At 45.6% G+C, this 13,811-nt stretch overlaps 2 protein-coding genes across 2 annotated transcripts; both read right to left on the reverse strand.

Annotated features, from left to right (window-relative positions):
* Positions 1-252: 252 nt before the first annotated feature.
* Positions 253-7,376, reverse strand: LOC115400326 (protein jagged-1-like). The gene is made up of 2 exons (XM_030108131.1): positions 6,581-7,376; positions 253-715 (listed from the first exon to the last, which is right to left on the reverse strand). The coding sequence occupies exons 1-2, from the start codon at positions 6,737-6,739 to the stop codon at positions 320-322; spliced, it is 555 nt and encodes a 184-aa protein (XP_029963991.1). The 5' UTR covers positions 6,740-7,376; the 3' UTR covers positions 253-319.
* Positions 7,377-11,217: 3,841 nt separating this feature from the next.
* Positions 11,218-13,673, reverse strand: snrpa (small nuclear ribonucleoprotein polypeptide A). The gene is made up of 7 exons (XM_030108574.1): positions 13,649-13,673; positions 13,277-13,357; positions 13,019-13,191; positions 12,755-12,928; positions 12,076-12,252; positions 11,787-11,875; positions 11,218-11,706 (listed from the first exon to the last, which is right to left on the reverse strand). The coding sequence occupies exons 2-7, from the start codon at positions 13,347-13,349 to the stop codon at positions 11,547-11,549; spliced, it is 846 nt and encodes a 281-aa protein (XP_029964434.1). The 5' UTR covers positions 13,350-13,357; positions 13,649-13,673; the 3' UTR covers positions 11,218-11,546.
* Between the last annotated feature and the right edge of the window lie 138 nt (positions 13,674-13,811).

Here is a 13,811-nt window from a genome sequence, read left to right on the forward strand (position 1 = left end):
TATTATAGCCTCAGCTGGGAAAAAAACCAAGTTTACTGTGGGAATGCCATGTTTAGAGACCACTGGGTTTGATGTTTGTCGTTTAAAATTGCTCCACTGCTTTAACCGCCACGCCGATTACGTATCATTTCATGAAAGTGTTTCTGGATATTCACTTTTATGACTTAACAGCTCTGTCGTCTGTAAAGGACTTTGGTGAGACAGATACCAGCTGTGAGAAAAATAGCATATTGTGGCTATTGTGTTGCAAAAGCTCCTCTGATTGTCATTGTTATTCCACTCTTGCCTCAATTTCAGAGTATCGTTTTGCACTTAAAGCTTAGCCTGTTCCCTTGGTAACCACGGCGGGAACCATCACTGCCCCTGCACTTACCGGCCAGGCATATTTGAAAGGAATGACAATGTGTCCATTAGCCCCATCCTCTCCTCCGCCTCCGCCTCCGCCTCCTCCGTCGTGTCCTCGGTGGTGGAGCGTCTGGGAGTTTCCTCCCAGGATTCCCGTGGCGCCCGACCCGAAGGTGCAGGCTCCGGTTGCGGCGACGCGGGCCTGGTACTCCTTCAGGCAGGCTTGGAAGAAAGTGTCACACTGGTCCCGGGCGGAGCAGAGCTGGCCGCGCCGCGGCGGCAGGTCGCAGCAGTCGCCGGTCTGCAGGAGTCCGTGTAGGTTCTGGAAGTGACGGATCTGAAGCTCGAACATCCCGACAGCGCTCACAACCTGGAGAGGACAGAGGAGGCTCACGTCAGCACGGTGACTCAGTTGCAGAAGGAAAGTTCTCGCCATCGGATTCCGAGTTTTCTATTGTTCTCACACATCTAACTTATTTTGACCTTTGATTTTTGTGTCTCAAATTAAAAGTTGCTTTATGATAACATATGAAGAACTCAACTCCCCAAAGTCTAAGTAAAGCTAGATTAAATCCATTAATCCATATGAATATGACTGATGACACCTGGTACTTGTCTGAAGTGACAATACTCAAAAGTCTGTACTCTGTACGCAAAAGAAAAGGTCATAAATTATCATTTTGGAATCATGCTGTGTAGTTTTATTGTGGCTGCTGCAGTGGATGTGGAGTCTCTGAATGATGACAGTGCATTTCTAACAGCAGACTGAGCCAAATGCAGACCGTCAGCTGTTAAGAGGTTAAAGCCGGGCTGTCAAACACGCAACCACTGGAGACAAAACTGACCCGGCAGAGGGTTTATTCAAGCCTGCCGGGGGATTAATCGCCAAGAGAAAATAAATATTCTGTCTGTTCTTGATCATATTGTTTAAGTAGCAGATCACGACCAGAGCAGAGACGTCAGCGATGCCGCAACGGAAGCAGCATCTGCATCAAAGTCACACGATGAGGACAAGTTTATCAAAACATGCACACTAAAGGCTGGAGAAATCATTTCAGAGGCAACCTGCTTTTGCCAGAATTAGTCTGAAGACAGCAATTTCTGATGTTTTCACAGAATTGCACAATAAGTCAGAAAGTCATGTGATCTGCATCCAAAATGTGGCTGTTGGACGTCTCACTGTAGATTAACCCTGTGTTCTTAAATCTACCAGCGTGTTAAAAGACATTTTTTTCATTTTTATTACTTTCCATTCATGCAAACACGAATAGAAACATTTGCTTTGTATTTTTTCTCTACTGTGACATTCTCTTACTCTGTTCTGCCACTGGAGCTCCAGGAGGCTGAATCCAGCCTGCAAGTGTGCACTGGAGGAAATTTCTTTACTGAATGACCCCTCAGTGGGCAGCCCAGCCATATGGCGCGATGTGGGAGGCAACCGGTGCCTCGAAAGAAAACACACATAAACCATGCAAACTCCATACAAAAAGGCCCCTACCAAAATTTGAACCTGGATCTTCCAGCTATAAAGCAAGAGCACTAACCTCACTTCTGAATTTGTGAAAATATGACCAAAATGAGCAGTACTATTGTTAACAAGAGAGCTTTCAATATGCCATCGCTTTTGCACCATCAGACGCCGTTCAGCTGTCCCCTTTCTGTTTTCCAAGGGATCACAGCCGCAAGACTTCGCAACCACTGTCAAAGTTCTGAGATTATATATACTGGAAGCCCTTCTTATCATAGCCTGGATTTGGACTCAAGATCATAAAAGCACAAAACCAAAAGAGAGAAAAAGTTTAACAGATAGGTGAAATTTATATTTGTTTCCACCTCTTATTGCCTGAACAAAAAAAAGAACCGTTGCTGACCAGAAGTAGATGTGAATACAAAGACTCTCAAGTGTTCATTTTCTTTGACTTCTGGTCAAAATAAGGCAGACAAAACAATCTGGAAATGCATTTTGAGTCCCAAAACCTCAGTTGGTTTTGCAGAATACCACATTCTTATGATGAGAATTTACTTCAGATTTCACAAACGGCAGAAAACAATAAGAAAACGTTCATACTGTCAGTCATTTTACCTGCTGGCATCCAGCATAGAAAAAAAAAAAAAGATTTGAAATTTACACAATGTAGTTTGATTCTTTATACCATGAGTAGATAAAATAAACATAGAGGAGTTGAGCAACTCTGAGAAGCTGACTTTCTTGTTTTCTGCACTGTAATGTCTCGGTGCTGTCTGGGAATCTGCAGCGGCCTGCATGTCTCCTCTGTATCGTCTGTTTATCAGTGTGTTAAAACAGCCTGGCTGCAAACAAACAAGGAGGGAGAGAGAGAGAGAGAGAGAGAGAGAGAGAGAGGAGAGAGAGGAGAGAGAGAGAGAGAGAGAGAGAGAGAGAGAGAGAGAGAGAGAGAGAGAGAGAGAAGAAATTAGGACATACAGTAACTTTGTTTCCCACAACTCTGGCTGACCTTCACTTGGGGAAAAAAATTAACTTTTCCATTTAAATCAGGCGCAGATACATCAGCACTGCGGCCATAATCCTCTCACTGTTTATTCGCCAACTTCCGTCTATTTACCGCGTCTCCTCGCGTGTCTTTCTTTCTGTCACCACCGCTCCCTTCTTATTTCTCACTTTTCTTCCGAGGGGGCGGGGGGCGGGGGTGGGGGGGGTGGGCAGTGACGGTGGGATTCTGTTGTCCCTCCTCCTCATCACTTCTGGCTTTGTGTGGAACAAGCTTTGACGTGCCTGTCATTTCTTTCTCTACCGCCGTCAGCTCGTTTCCATATTGTCCTCGCTTTCATCTGCCCCCCCCCTTTCTTTGATTCATGTCCCCTCCTTGTCGAGGGAGGGGGGGGAACACACACACACACACACCACACACACACAACACACACACGAACCTGCTTCTCCAAGAATCTCAGGGGGTCTTGTTAGGCGTAGTGGTGTGTGTGGTGTGAGTGTGTGTGTGTGTGTGTGTGTGTGTGTGTGTGTCAGAGGTTGCGGCCTCTTCCCATGAACAGTAAACACCCCAACAGGGCTATTGTTACGGCAGATTGCCATGAAGCCTCTGCTGATGGATAAATCTGAATAAGTCAGCGATGTTGTGGTTTTCAGGTGACTAAATGATGCTTCATTAAGTTCAAGAATCACAATCAAAATATACCCGAGGGTACTTTTGTGCATGCAGAGCCGCAGACAGGACCGATCTCCCACCGTCCCGGCAGAGCCGCTCCACGATGAGCACCGGCCTCAGCTCCCCCACTGTATGTCCCTCTCATGCACCCTGTTCCTGGAGCTGAAAGGGGTCGAGGGGCCGAGGTGGGAGGGGTCGGGTGGAGGCGGTGGTGGGACGGTTTGGGGGGGGGGGGACTTGTCCACATCAAAAGGTTTGTGGAGATACAGTGGCGCTCATCACTCCACATGGTCCTTTCTTCCTCTCCCTTGCTCGCTGCCCGAGCCATTCCCAGCATACCAGCATTTCAGCGCTCGGTCTGACCAGAGACGCAGGGACCGAGAGAAAAGAGACAGAGGGAGGGGGAGGGAGGGAGGGGAGACAAAAAGAAAGGTCCGAGCCAATCAGCACATCTCTCTGCAGGAGAGCTTTGGCTGTCACAGGCAGACTACAGCCTGTCTCACTAAGTGAAATATATTAGAGCAGCGAAGACTCTGACTGTCAGAACGAACATGAAAATATTCACTGAATATTCAGAAAGCATTAAACTTGTGGCAGTATCCACCCAGTTTTAATACGACCGCTTTATCCACTGTCACAAGGACCTGAGGCACATCTCAGGAAACACAAACGACTCTCCAGTCCATCGCGCACACACACACACACTGCTAACAACGACACACACATTTGCACTTGAAGCACATCAGGCTCACCCCTCAGTCTTTGCATGTCTTTGGGTTTGTGGGAGGAAAAGCCAGTAGGAAATAGATATATCAGCGCAGGGAGGAAATGCAAATGCCACATAAACTCCAGGTGACCAGCAAAAAAAAAAAAAAAAAAACCCTCCATCATCTGCTTGAAACACAACATTTTGCAGATTGGGTTAATTTAGGGATGCTTTGTATCATTTATGACTCTATTTGGCAAAGTGTTGTGCTTCAGTGCTCAATGGATCATCCATCCATCTTCTTTCTACTCTGATCCAACTTAGAGGCTGAAGCTGATCCCAGCCACAGGGCCAATACTGAGAGAAGATAGCCTCCCTTACAGGCAAATCAGAGGCACAATTCACTTTCAGACCTACGGAAGGAAACCAGAAGACTGGAGAAAACTGGGACTTGCCCAGAGAGAACATGCAAACTCCACACGGGAAAGCAGAAATATCTGACCTTCTGTCCATCCACAATACAACTTATATGTTGTGCAGAGTAGTGGGGAGCTGGAGTCAATCAGAGCTAACTGTGGGCGAGAGCAGGTCGCGGGTCCATCACAGGGCAAACACACACAGACACACACACTCACAATCACAGCTTGGGGCAATTTAGATTTTTTTCATGGAAAAGAAATTTACTGATACTTATATTAATACAAAAAAAAGTCAGTTCTCTATTGACATACTGTAACAGGGATGGGAATGGAGAAGACTTTTACAATTCTGATTCCACTGTCGATTCTGTTTAACGATTCAGTGCTTTATCGATTTTCATTTAAAATAATGCACGAGGAGGCATTCACTGAACAGTAACAGCAATAGCAGGTTTTACAACGAGGTAAATGGCACTAACATGATAAGTAGTGCTGACAAGAGAGACAGACCACCACACACACCTACAGCTAATTTAGTCATGAAGCGAACCTCAAATGCACGGATCAGAAGAACATGCAAACTCCACGCATAAAGACGGCACCGTGTAGCTTTACTTAAAAAACAAAACAAATTTCGAGACACCCAAGAACAAATGCGATTAAAAATCTGCATTTCAATTTTTAAAAAGAAATAATACAGAAATCCTCTTCTAGATTCACATACAGAAGCCACCGCTCCCTGAGAAATATAAAACTGGCCATCAGCCATCCAATTGTGAAGAAACCTCATTTGTGTAGAGCAGGTTTTCCCTGTGATCCATTATGAAGAGGCACCAGCAGCTGTGGAGGATCCGGAGTGTGTTGGCTTCACACTGCAGTGCAGTCAGAGAATGGAGGGAGTGAGTGGTGTTGTTCCTCAGCTGTGAGGAGGTTGCAGAGGTGCACAGGGAGACACACACAGAGCTGCCTGAATGTTCAACATTCACACGCCCCGGAGAACGTTCGGCCGTGGCCCCGGGCTCCACACACACTCCAGAAACAGATGCTGGGTGTGATCCGAGTGTGGTGGAGAAATGTGCGTGTGCAGACGCATGTGTGCACACACGCACACGCCTGGGCTTTTCTACCGGTGAATCCTGTCACACCTCAGAGGCATCCTGAAAAGACCAGCACTCTGACTGTGACAGCTTACCAGAAAAAAAGGGGAAACATTTGCATTTCTGAACCTCTGAATCAGAAATCTTGCTTAAATGCATCTAAATACAATTATTATTTCCTCAGGTGATTTTTCTTTGCAAGCTATTGCAAAGTTTTAAAACACTGAAAAGATTTTTTTTTTGCACAAATATAGCCTCAAGATATAAGATACAGAAATGTGCTTGAATATCAAAAATAGACACTGCACCTGCAGGCAAACGCTTTGGAGATGCAGTTTCTCCCCCAGTATAGTTCTGGTGAATGGGTGCAGAACAGGGGTAACTCATGTGTTCATGAACTTCCCCTAATCACTGAACATTTCTCAAAGTACGTCAAAACAAATCATAGGTTTATGTAGCTCAGGGGTCCACTCATGCATCATAATCAGGAGATGTGCTTTACTCTTTAAAATAATTTATCTAGCAGTTTACCTGGATAACACGCATCAGTGCGAGTTTTCCAAAATGCTTGACATGTTTGCCAACAGAAATATTGGCAGGGGAATTCCTCTGCCATTACCCTGAGACAGGACTGAAGACGCTTCTGTGTTGCGTGGGATAATAGACATCAGCGCCAACGGGCTGGAACAACAGGTGGGCACAGCGCCATGCAGGAGCGGAATGAGGGCAGCACAAAGGGGGAAAAGAGCAGCGTGCGTAGACTCGGTCACTCACTCTTTTCCATTTATAAAACAAAGACTTAACCACAGTTACAAATGATCTCCCCGGGTTTACGCGCATGTCGCCCAAAATAGCACTTAATCGGTGGCTTACCTGCGGTTGTATCGTGAGCGCGACGAGAAAAATCACAGTGCGCTGCAGGCTGAGGTGTCCCCGGTGCCGCCCGGCGCTCCTGTCTGGCCCTCCGGTGATCTTTCCGCCCCAGTCTCTGGGATGGAGCCGAGTTATCCGGTGCGCCCTCGTGCTCTCCATCCCTGCGTCAGGGGATTGGAGCCTGTGCTGTGCGCTCTGGAGATATTGGTGCCCCCTCCTCCTCCTCCTCCTCCTTCCCTGCGTCCTCCGTCCGCCCAGCTCTCCTTCGCTCCGATTCTAAACCCTGAAACTCCGATAAAGCCTCTTCATCGCGTTCAGGTCCGGGAAAAAGCGTCACGATCCACGTCTCCGCTTGGATGTATCACCGAAACTGACCAAACCCACCCACAAGAGCGCACACCCGATCACCCCCGTCTCCACTGTGCCCAGGACAGATTTCCACAGGGAATGGCACTGGCACACAAATACGCACGCACTTCACATAAACACAGCCCTCTCGCGCTGTGCGCCTTCCACCACCTGCGTTAAGAAGCTTTACAGGTCCAATCTGCCGGCTCACTTGACTTGAACTCTCATCCCAATTAGCTGGTACTCTCTCTCCTCATCGTCTGTCTCTATTCAAGCTCGATCCACGCTCAAAAACATAGATATGAATAAAAAAAAAATCTTCTTAAAATAAATAAGGAGTTGCAAGGATCCAGAAATCAAAGTCAGTACCTCCCGTGGAATGATTTCACACACGCGCGCACATCACATCCAAGCGGCTCACTGGCCATTAGTCAACCCGATATGAAGCCCGGTGGCGACAGTGTATGTGCGAAACAATGAGAGAGAGAGAGAGAGAGAGAGAGAGAGAGAGAGAGAGAGAGAGAGAGAGAGAGAGAGAGAGAGAGAGAGAGAGAGAGAGAGAGAGAGAGAGAGAGAGAGAGGAGGGTGTGTCCTGAGGCAGGGAATATCCGTCTTTCAGCTCTTGTCCGGATGGTTCCCAGCGCACACCAGCGCTCTCATCCCTTCCTGCCTCTCTCTGTACACTCTGAGCAGCATGAAGCCCAGCCCAAACTTTTTTTTGTTTTGTTTTGCTTTTTGGTCACATTTACGCACGGGTTTATCCTGAATGCCGCCTCGCATCTCGGATCTCCTGTGTGGGTTTTCCGTTTCCTCTCCACCTTTTGTTGCGCCTCTCCTCCGGTTTCAGCTGTTTTGAGGTCCCCGGCCCACTTCAAAGCTCCGCCGTGCCAATTAAGTGTTTCCACAGCGCTGCTCCGGGCTCGGGTGATCTCTCACTGGAGACGCTCCAATGGGTTCAACAAGACGAAGCCCTTCACAATTAAAATGCCCATATCTTTTGTTTTGCAAGTGATGAAATGGGTGTTGTTCACAGACAACTCAGAAGAAGAAAAAAAACACTGAGTTGCACGCCCGCGGGACCTTGGAGAAGCATCTGGAGATGGTGATTGGCCAGAGCGCGCTCGGTCAGGACGCATGACGCACAGGTGCTGACGCGCGGCTATTGCTCACCTGAAGCCATCTCCTCAACAATGCAATCGGCATTTCCGATAGAACTTGTTCCGACAGCTGACTATGTTGTTCTCACATGCTGCTGGCAAATGAGGCCGCCGGCTGCACATCCTAACGCGCAAGCACAGATATAAAAGACAATTGTAGGGTGTCTGGGCTTCTTTCGAACACTGGCACCGGTCACATGGCACATTTTCCACATCTGACCCGTCTTGTTTGACGCAAGACCTCCACACAATGTACCTTCTTTATCGGAGGAAATGTAATGAGATGCTGCCTCCCGCCTCCTCCTCCATCTTTAAGGTCTATCATGGGCTTGTTGCTCGCGAGCTTCCCTGACAACCGCTGGTGTTTCCGCGGCCCGGCGCTCCGCAGTGACCCCGGAGCGGAACAGAGGGCTCTTGACGAGCGCGGCCTTGATTTGCATAGAAGAGCAATGACCTCTAAAACACGAGCTGCATTTTTTAACCAGCCGACCGGAAACACGCAGATTTCGCTCGGCGTGGTCAGAGGCGGCGGCGCGCGCTTCACCTGAGGAAGAGTCTTCAAAAAATGTCCAACCTCCACACTTGTTGCCCTGGGAGTTCACCACGAGGCGCGAGATTTGTGGATTTGGCACCATCTAATGGTCAAATATGTCTAATTGGAGAAACTTTAAAGTATTACTTCAAAACATTTTTCCCCATAATATTAATACTAATTATCATCATCATCAGGACTGGAGTAGAACCCACCTGATTGGATGAGGCAGTACACACTACATTTTCACATCGACACAAATGTTTGCAGTTACAGCACCAGAAAAAAATACATGTTTTTTTTTTACTGTTAGGGCAAGAGAGAGGGAACATGTAAACACTCCAGCAGATCATTAAACCCAGACTCAAACGAGTTTAACTTGCTGTGAGATTAGAGCGCTAACCACTACACCAACATGTGGGCCATGTAATAATCCAAATTCATAGGAATTAGAGTTTATCAGAAGAATCTTGAAGCTCATTAGAAATGGGTGGCCTTGGACAAAAGGCTGTTTTGGACCTTGGAAATAATTATATATTAATTATGGAAAATTCAGCATAATGCCAGGCAGCAGTGCAGTGGTTAAGCTCTCTCAACTCAGAGCAATAATAAGGTCCCTGCTTCAACTTCTGGGTTTATCATGTTCCCTCCCCAGTTTAGAACATGACTTTTCAGATTATTTGCAGATCTTAACATTGCCCGTGGGTGTGAATGTCAGCATGGGGCTGTCTTTGACTCTCCCAGTTTGTCCCATGACGGACTGGTGACATGTTCTAGGTGGAAACTGGGATCAGCTGCTGTCCTCTGTGAGAATATGACTGAATTCATTAAAACAGTGAATCAAATATGCATTTGTGAAAATGTATCTTGCCTTGTTCTGTATTTTTACACTCTTTTCTTATTTGTTGGAGTCTCGGATAGGAACAGTCATTACAGATTAGCTCACGATGTCCAGGTTTCACTCACTGGTTTATACTGCACACTTGCTCCTGTACAACAAAACTCTGACATGAAAAAAATATCAGTCTTAATAAAAAGGGAACCAAAGACTTTAATCCATAAAACAAATCAAAACTGAAAATAAATTCAAGTAACAAAAATGTTTTTACTTTTGGGGTTAATTAAGCCTGTTAATAAAATGTTCAGATGAAGTATTTGAGTCTATAGATGAGGTCCAACTCATTCCAGTTTTTCCAACAACAGATCTCTTACATGTGAATTGAGGTCATCTCTACTGGCTTCTGCTGGTCCAGGAAGCGCTCTGTCCCATGCAAATTCATTATCCTCAGTGTGATTCTTCCTGCTGCATGTGACCGTCTGTCCCTGTGTTTTCTGTGTATTTACACTGCAAACTACCAAATAGAGGCAAACCTTTAAAAAGTCTTAAAAAAAAAAAAAAAAAAGAAGCTGTAACTCATGAACATGTTTCGCAGCTTGTACTCGCAATTTCTTCACTGAAGCTCTTGATTGCTGTCCTGAGATATGAAGTGGTTAAACACTCAAAGTCAGTCTGCAAACTGAGTTTCACAGGTGAGTTTTGTTATCACAAAAGAGAAACACCAACACACACAACATCAACATATAAGTTGCCTTTCTGTGCCTGCAACTGTGGGATTAACATGCTGGTAAATGGAAAGGCAGTAGGCACCTTGCCAAGACCATGCCAGACACACACACACACACACACACACAAATGGCGCCCTGGTGGCTAAGGTCAGCGCTTTCTCAAGGCAAAATAAGGGAGTGTGGAAAGGCTTGGGAAACTGCAGAAGAATGTGAATTTCTGTGTACGCTGCCGAGCTGACCTTAAGACAATTACTCAGGGCACAGTTTAAGTCCACAACAGTGAGGCCTTGTGTGCACGGGGCACAGTTGATAGTGCAAGTCTAAATTAAGCTTTTCAGGCCTAATTCACACGTGACTTCATCTGACGCTCATGAATCCAGCCTTTGAGAGGAGGTGGTGGGTTTTATTGGCATGCAATTACTCTGCAGACCTGCATTATCTGAAGACCGAAATGAGCATCTGCTGCAAAACAATCAGGAGGAATTTACTAATTGGGAAACCGTGGGACACCGTTAGAGGCTTCAGCATCAACTATTTACCAACAATCCAGGCTTTATCATATTCCTAAAGCATTCATATTTAAGTATTTCAGTTCCTGTCACTTTTCCCCCCATAATTTCACAATATTGAAATTATAATTGAATTGTAATTAACTGAATTGAATTACAAGGCTAATTACCAGTGCAGTAGATTTTGAAATACACAGCATCAAATTCTCTACCAATAATTCATACATCCATCTTTTATTGAGGTTATTGTGAGGTGGTGCATTATCAAAATCTGATCACTTCATACGCCAGTGCTGCTGTAGCACGTGTCATCTTGTCTCTGTACCTTCCTGCAGGTCTGTGAGTGGAAAGCTAACTTCATGTTCATGACCAAAAGCCCTGGATCAAGTCAGCATCATGTGGATTGTTTTGCTCTATGGATTACTCCGTTCTCATAAAATGTTGATGAAAACCAGCGATTTCATACACGGCAGCATTACTGAGCCTAATAATATGAAATAAATACACAAGAAAATTCAGTTTTCAATGAAAAAACAAACATTTTATTCGAAAAAATTAAAAATAAGCTCCAGGTACAATGTCTGGTAGACCAGACTCTGGGTGCAATGCTTGGTTACTAATATAACAAAGACAGGATGCACTTAGAGAATAACTGAAAGGAAGGAAACAGCGTAGCTTCTTATACAATTACCTGCTCTTCAGTGCAGCGCAGAAAACCACCGATGCATACTTACATGTAATCCAGCAGAGTGAACCAACTTACACAAATTAGTAAATAAAATTCCTAAGAAGTTTTTTCCTGGGTCTTGAGGTGTATAAAAGGGGATGTAGAAAGGCGATGGTCACTGGAGGTGTTATTTCTTTGCGAATGAGATCTTCATGGCATTCGTCTGTGTGATCTTGAAGCCTTGCAGTGCGTCTCGCGCAGCGCCAGCCTGCACCTCGTTATCAAACTCCACGAAGGCGATGTCGTGGCGCCCCGGGACCAAACGCACCTCTTTGAAACCGGGGAACCTGAACACAGAACACAGTCAGGTTTGAGCCACACTGGACACCAGAAGATAACCGACAGCAGAAAATGAGCCGTTACTGACTGGTTGAAAAGCATTGAGAGCATGAGTTCGTTGGTCTCCTCGGGCAGGTTGGTGAGGAAGAGGATGTGATTGGGGGGATTTTCTGCCACCTGTGGAAGTCAGAAAGAGGAGAGCAGCGTGAGGAACAGCTTTTAAGTTCACTTCATAGCTGAGAGCGTCAGATTTCAAAGTCATTTAAGCACTGGATTCCATATCTTGCACATTTCCGATAATAGATACACTGATTAATTTCGAAGAAATGAGAACCAACTGTACGGAAAAAAAAAAAAAAAAAAAGGACACAGGCTACCTGCTGGGGCATTTGTCCAGGCATCTGCCCTGGCATCATCTGACCAGGTGGCATGGCACCAGGGGGCATCTGTCCAGGTGCCATTCCTGGAGGTGGCATCATGCCTGGAGGGGGCATGTAGGGTGGTTGGCCTGGCATGTGCATCATGCGAGGTGCTTGGCTCATGGGTGGCATTCCCTAGGAGAAAAAGAGGTTTGTCAGTGGATGGCTGAGAAGACATTTCCTGTTGAATAGACATTGATAATAAAGCTCAGTGAACATTTACAGAGACCTCACACTAAAAAGATAGAACAAAAGAATGACAATATTCCACCTGGAATCACCACAATGTAAATGACAATTTGCATTTAACCACATCCAGAGGGAATACCAGGTAGGAGTCAATGTACTATACCAATTGATAATACAAAGACGGAATGCACTTCTAACTTTTTCATTCATTCAAAATTGCAGAAGATATAATTTATCAAAGTACTGCAATGTGTTTATATTGCCATTTCTGCAATGAACACTATCAAGCAAACTGACTTCAATTAAGAGGTAGATGTTTCAGATAATCTCAGTTAAATTAAAATCTATGAGTCTTCCCTTTCATCACATGGAAAACTGTTCCATCGAGCATTTACCCACGCAGTTCCTGTTCAAACACTACAAGTAAATCCTCTCTGGCTTCACTTACAGGCATGGCAGCAGGAACTCCACCGACCATGGCTGCTGCAGCTGCTGCTCCTTTCTTCGCTCCACCGCCTTCTGGTCCTTTAATCTTCTTCTTCTCCTTCTTACGATCACGCTCCACGTAAGTCCCCTTCATTTTAGCAATGATATCCGAGTCCGTTTTAGCATACTGGATCCGCTGCAGAACGACACGGATAAAACAAACGGACAGTTCACTTTGTGAAGTGTGCCTAATGAGCAGAGGTTTGAAGGAAATTCCTCAACATACCATAGGCTTGTCGTAAAACGGGAATCCCTGCATCGATCTGAGCGCGTTGGAGGCGCTGTTCACCTCTTTGAAAATAACAAAGGCCTGACCTTTCATTTTCAGGTTTCGGGCCACTAAAATGTCCAAAATCTGCCCGAACTGGGAGAAGATGGCGTAAAGCGACTTCTTCAGCTCTGAAACATCGTGGAGAAATCAGGGGAAGCATTAGTTTGGATCCGTGCGTCAGACTCAATGGGAGTCCAGCGGACAAACACTCACCATCCTTCTTGATCTTCTCGTTTAAGTTGTTGATATAGATTGTGTGGTTGAGCCGAACATCCGGAGTGGCCATTGTCTAACCTGTCGGTAAAAGAGAGAACACCGTGAATTTCGAGGCACTCCGCAGGAGCTAACTGGCTCGCTAACCTTTGCACACCATCAGCTCCAGTGAACAACGTGAAGTTAGCAACAAAGCTAACTGCTAATTGTTCGCGCCAATGATTTAGTGATTTAAATTCAGCTACAACCCACACCTATTTGCCCGTACTGTGTCAAGAAAGACACAATTAGAAATCAACAAGAAAACATGCATTGAAATGAAAGCTTGTAGATGAAAATGACCCAATAATTTACCGGTAGCAGCGTACCCACCTCAGATCAATGGACAAAATCTCAAGTTCTGAAATCTCGAGCTACGCTCTCGCGATAACAAGACCCGGAGGCTGAAACGTCATTTCCGATTTTTATTCCGTCCAAAATGTAAGACATTTCCTCTTAAACTAGGCTCCTCATATATCGAGGGAAGTCGTGAGGG

The sequence above is a fragment of the Salarias fasciatus genome, chromosome 14 (genome assembly GCF_902148845.1).
Source record: "Salarias fasciatus chromosome 14, fSalaFa1.1, whole genome shotgun sequence".
NCBI classification, from domain to species: domain Eukaryota; kingdom Metazoa; phylum Chordata; class Actinopteri; order Blenniiformes; family Blenniidae; genus Salarias; species Salarias fasciatus.

What these genes read in the sequence shown, in the direction of transcription:
- LOC115400326 (XM_030108131.1), bottom strand. Translation starts at nt 6,739, where the DNA reads ATGGAGAGCACGAGGGCGCACCGGATAACTCGGCTCCATCCCAGAGAC. An exon ending in CGCTCACGATACAACCGCAG is followed by an intron (nt 716 to 6,580) that starts GTAAGCCACCGA and finishes TGTCCTCTCCAG; the next exon opens with GTTGTGAGCGCTGTCGGGAT.
- snrpa (XM_030108574.1), bottom strand. Translation starts at nt 13,349, where the DNA reads ATGGCCACTCCGGATGTTCGGCTCAACCACACAATCTATATCAACAAC. An exon ending in GAGTTCCTGCTGCCATGCCT is followed by an intron (nt 12,253 to 12,754) that starts GTAAGTGAAGCC and finishes TTTTTCTCCTAG; the next exon opens with GGAATGCCACCCATGAGCCA. An exon ending in CTGGACAAATGCCCCAGCAG is followed by an intron (nt 11,876 to 12,075) that starts GTAGCCTGTGTC and finishes TGACTTCCACAG; the next exon opens with GTGGCAGAAAATCCCCCCAA.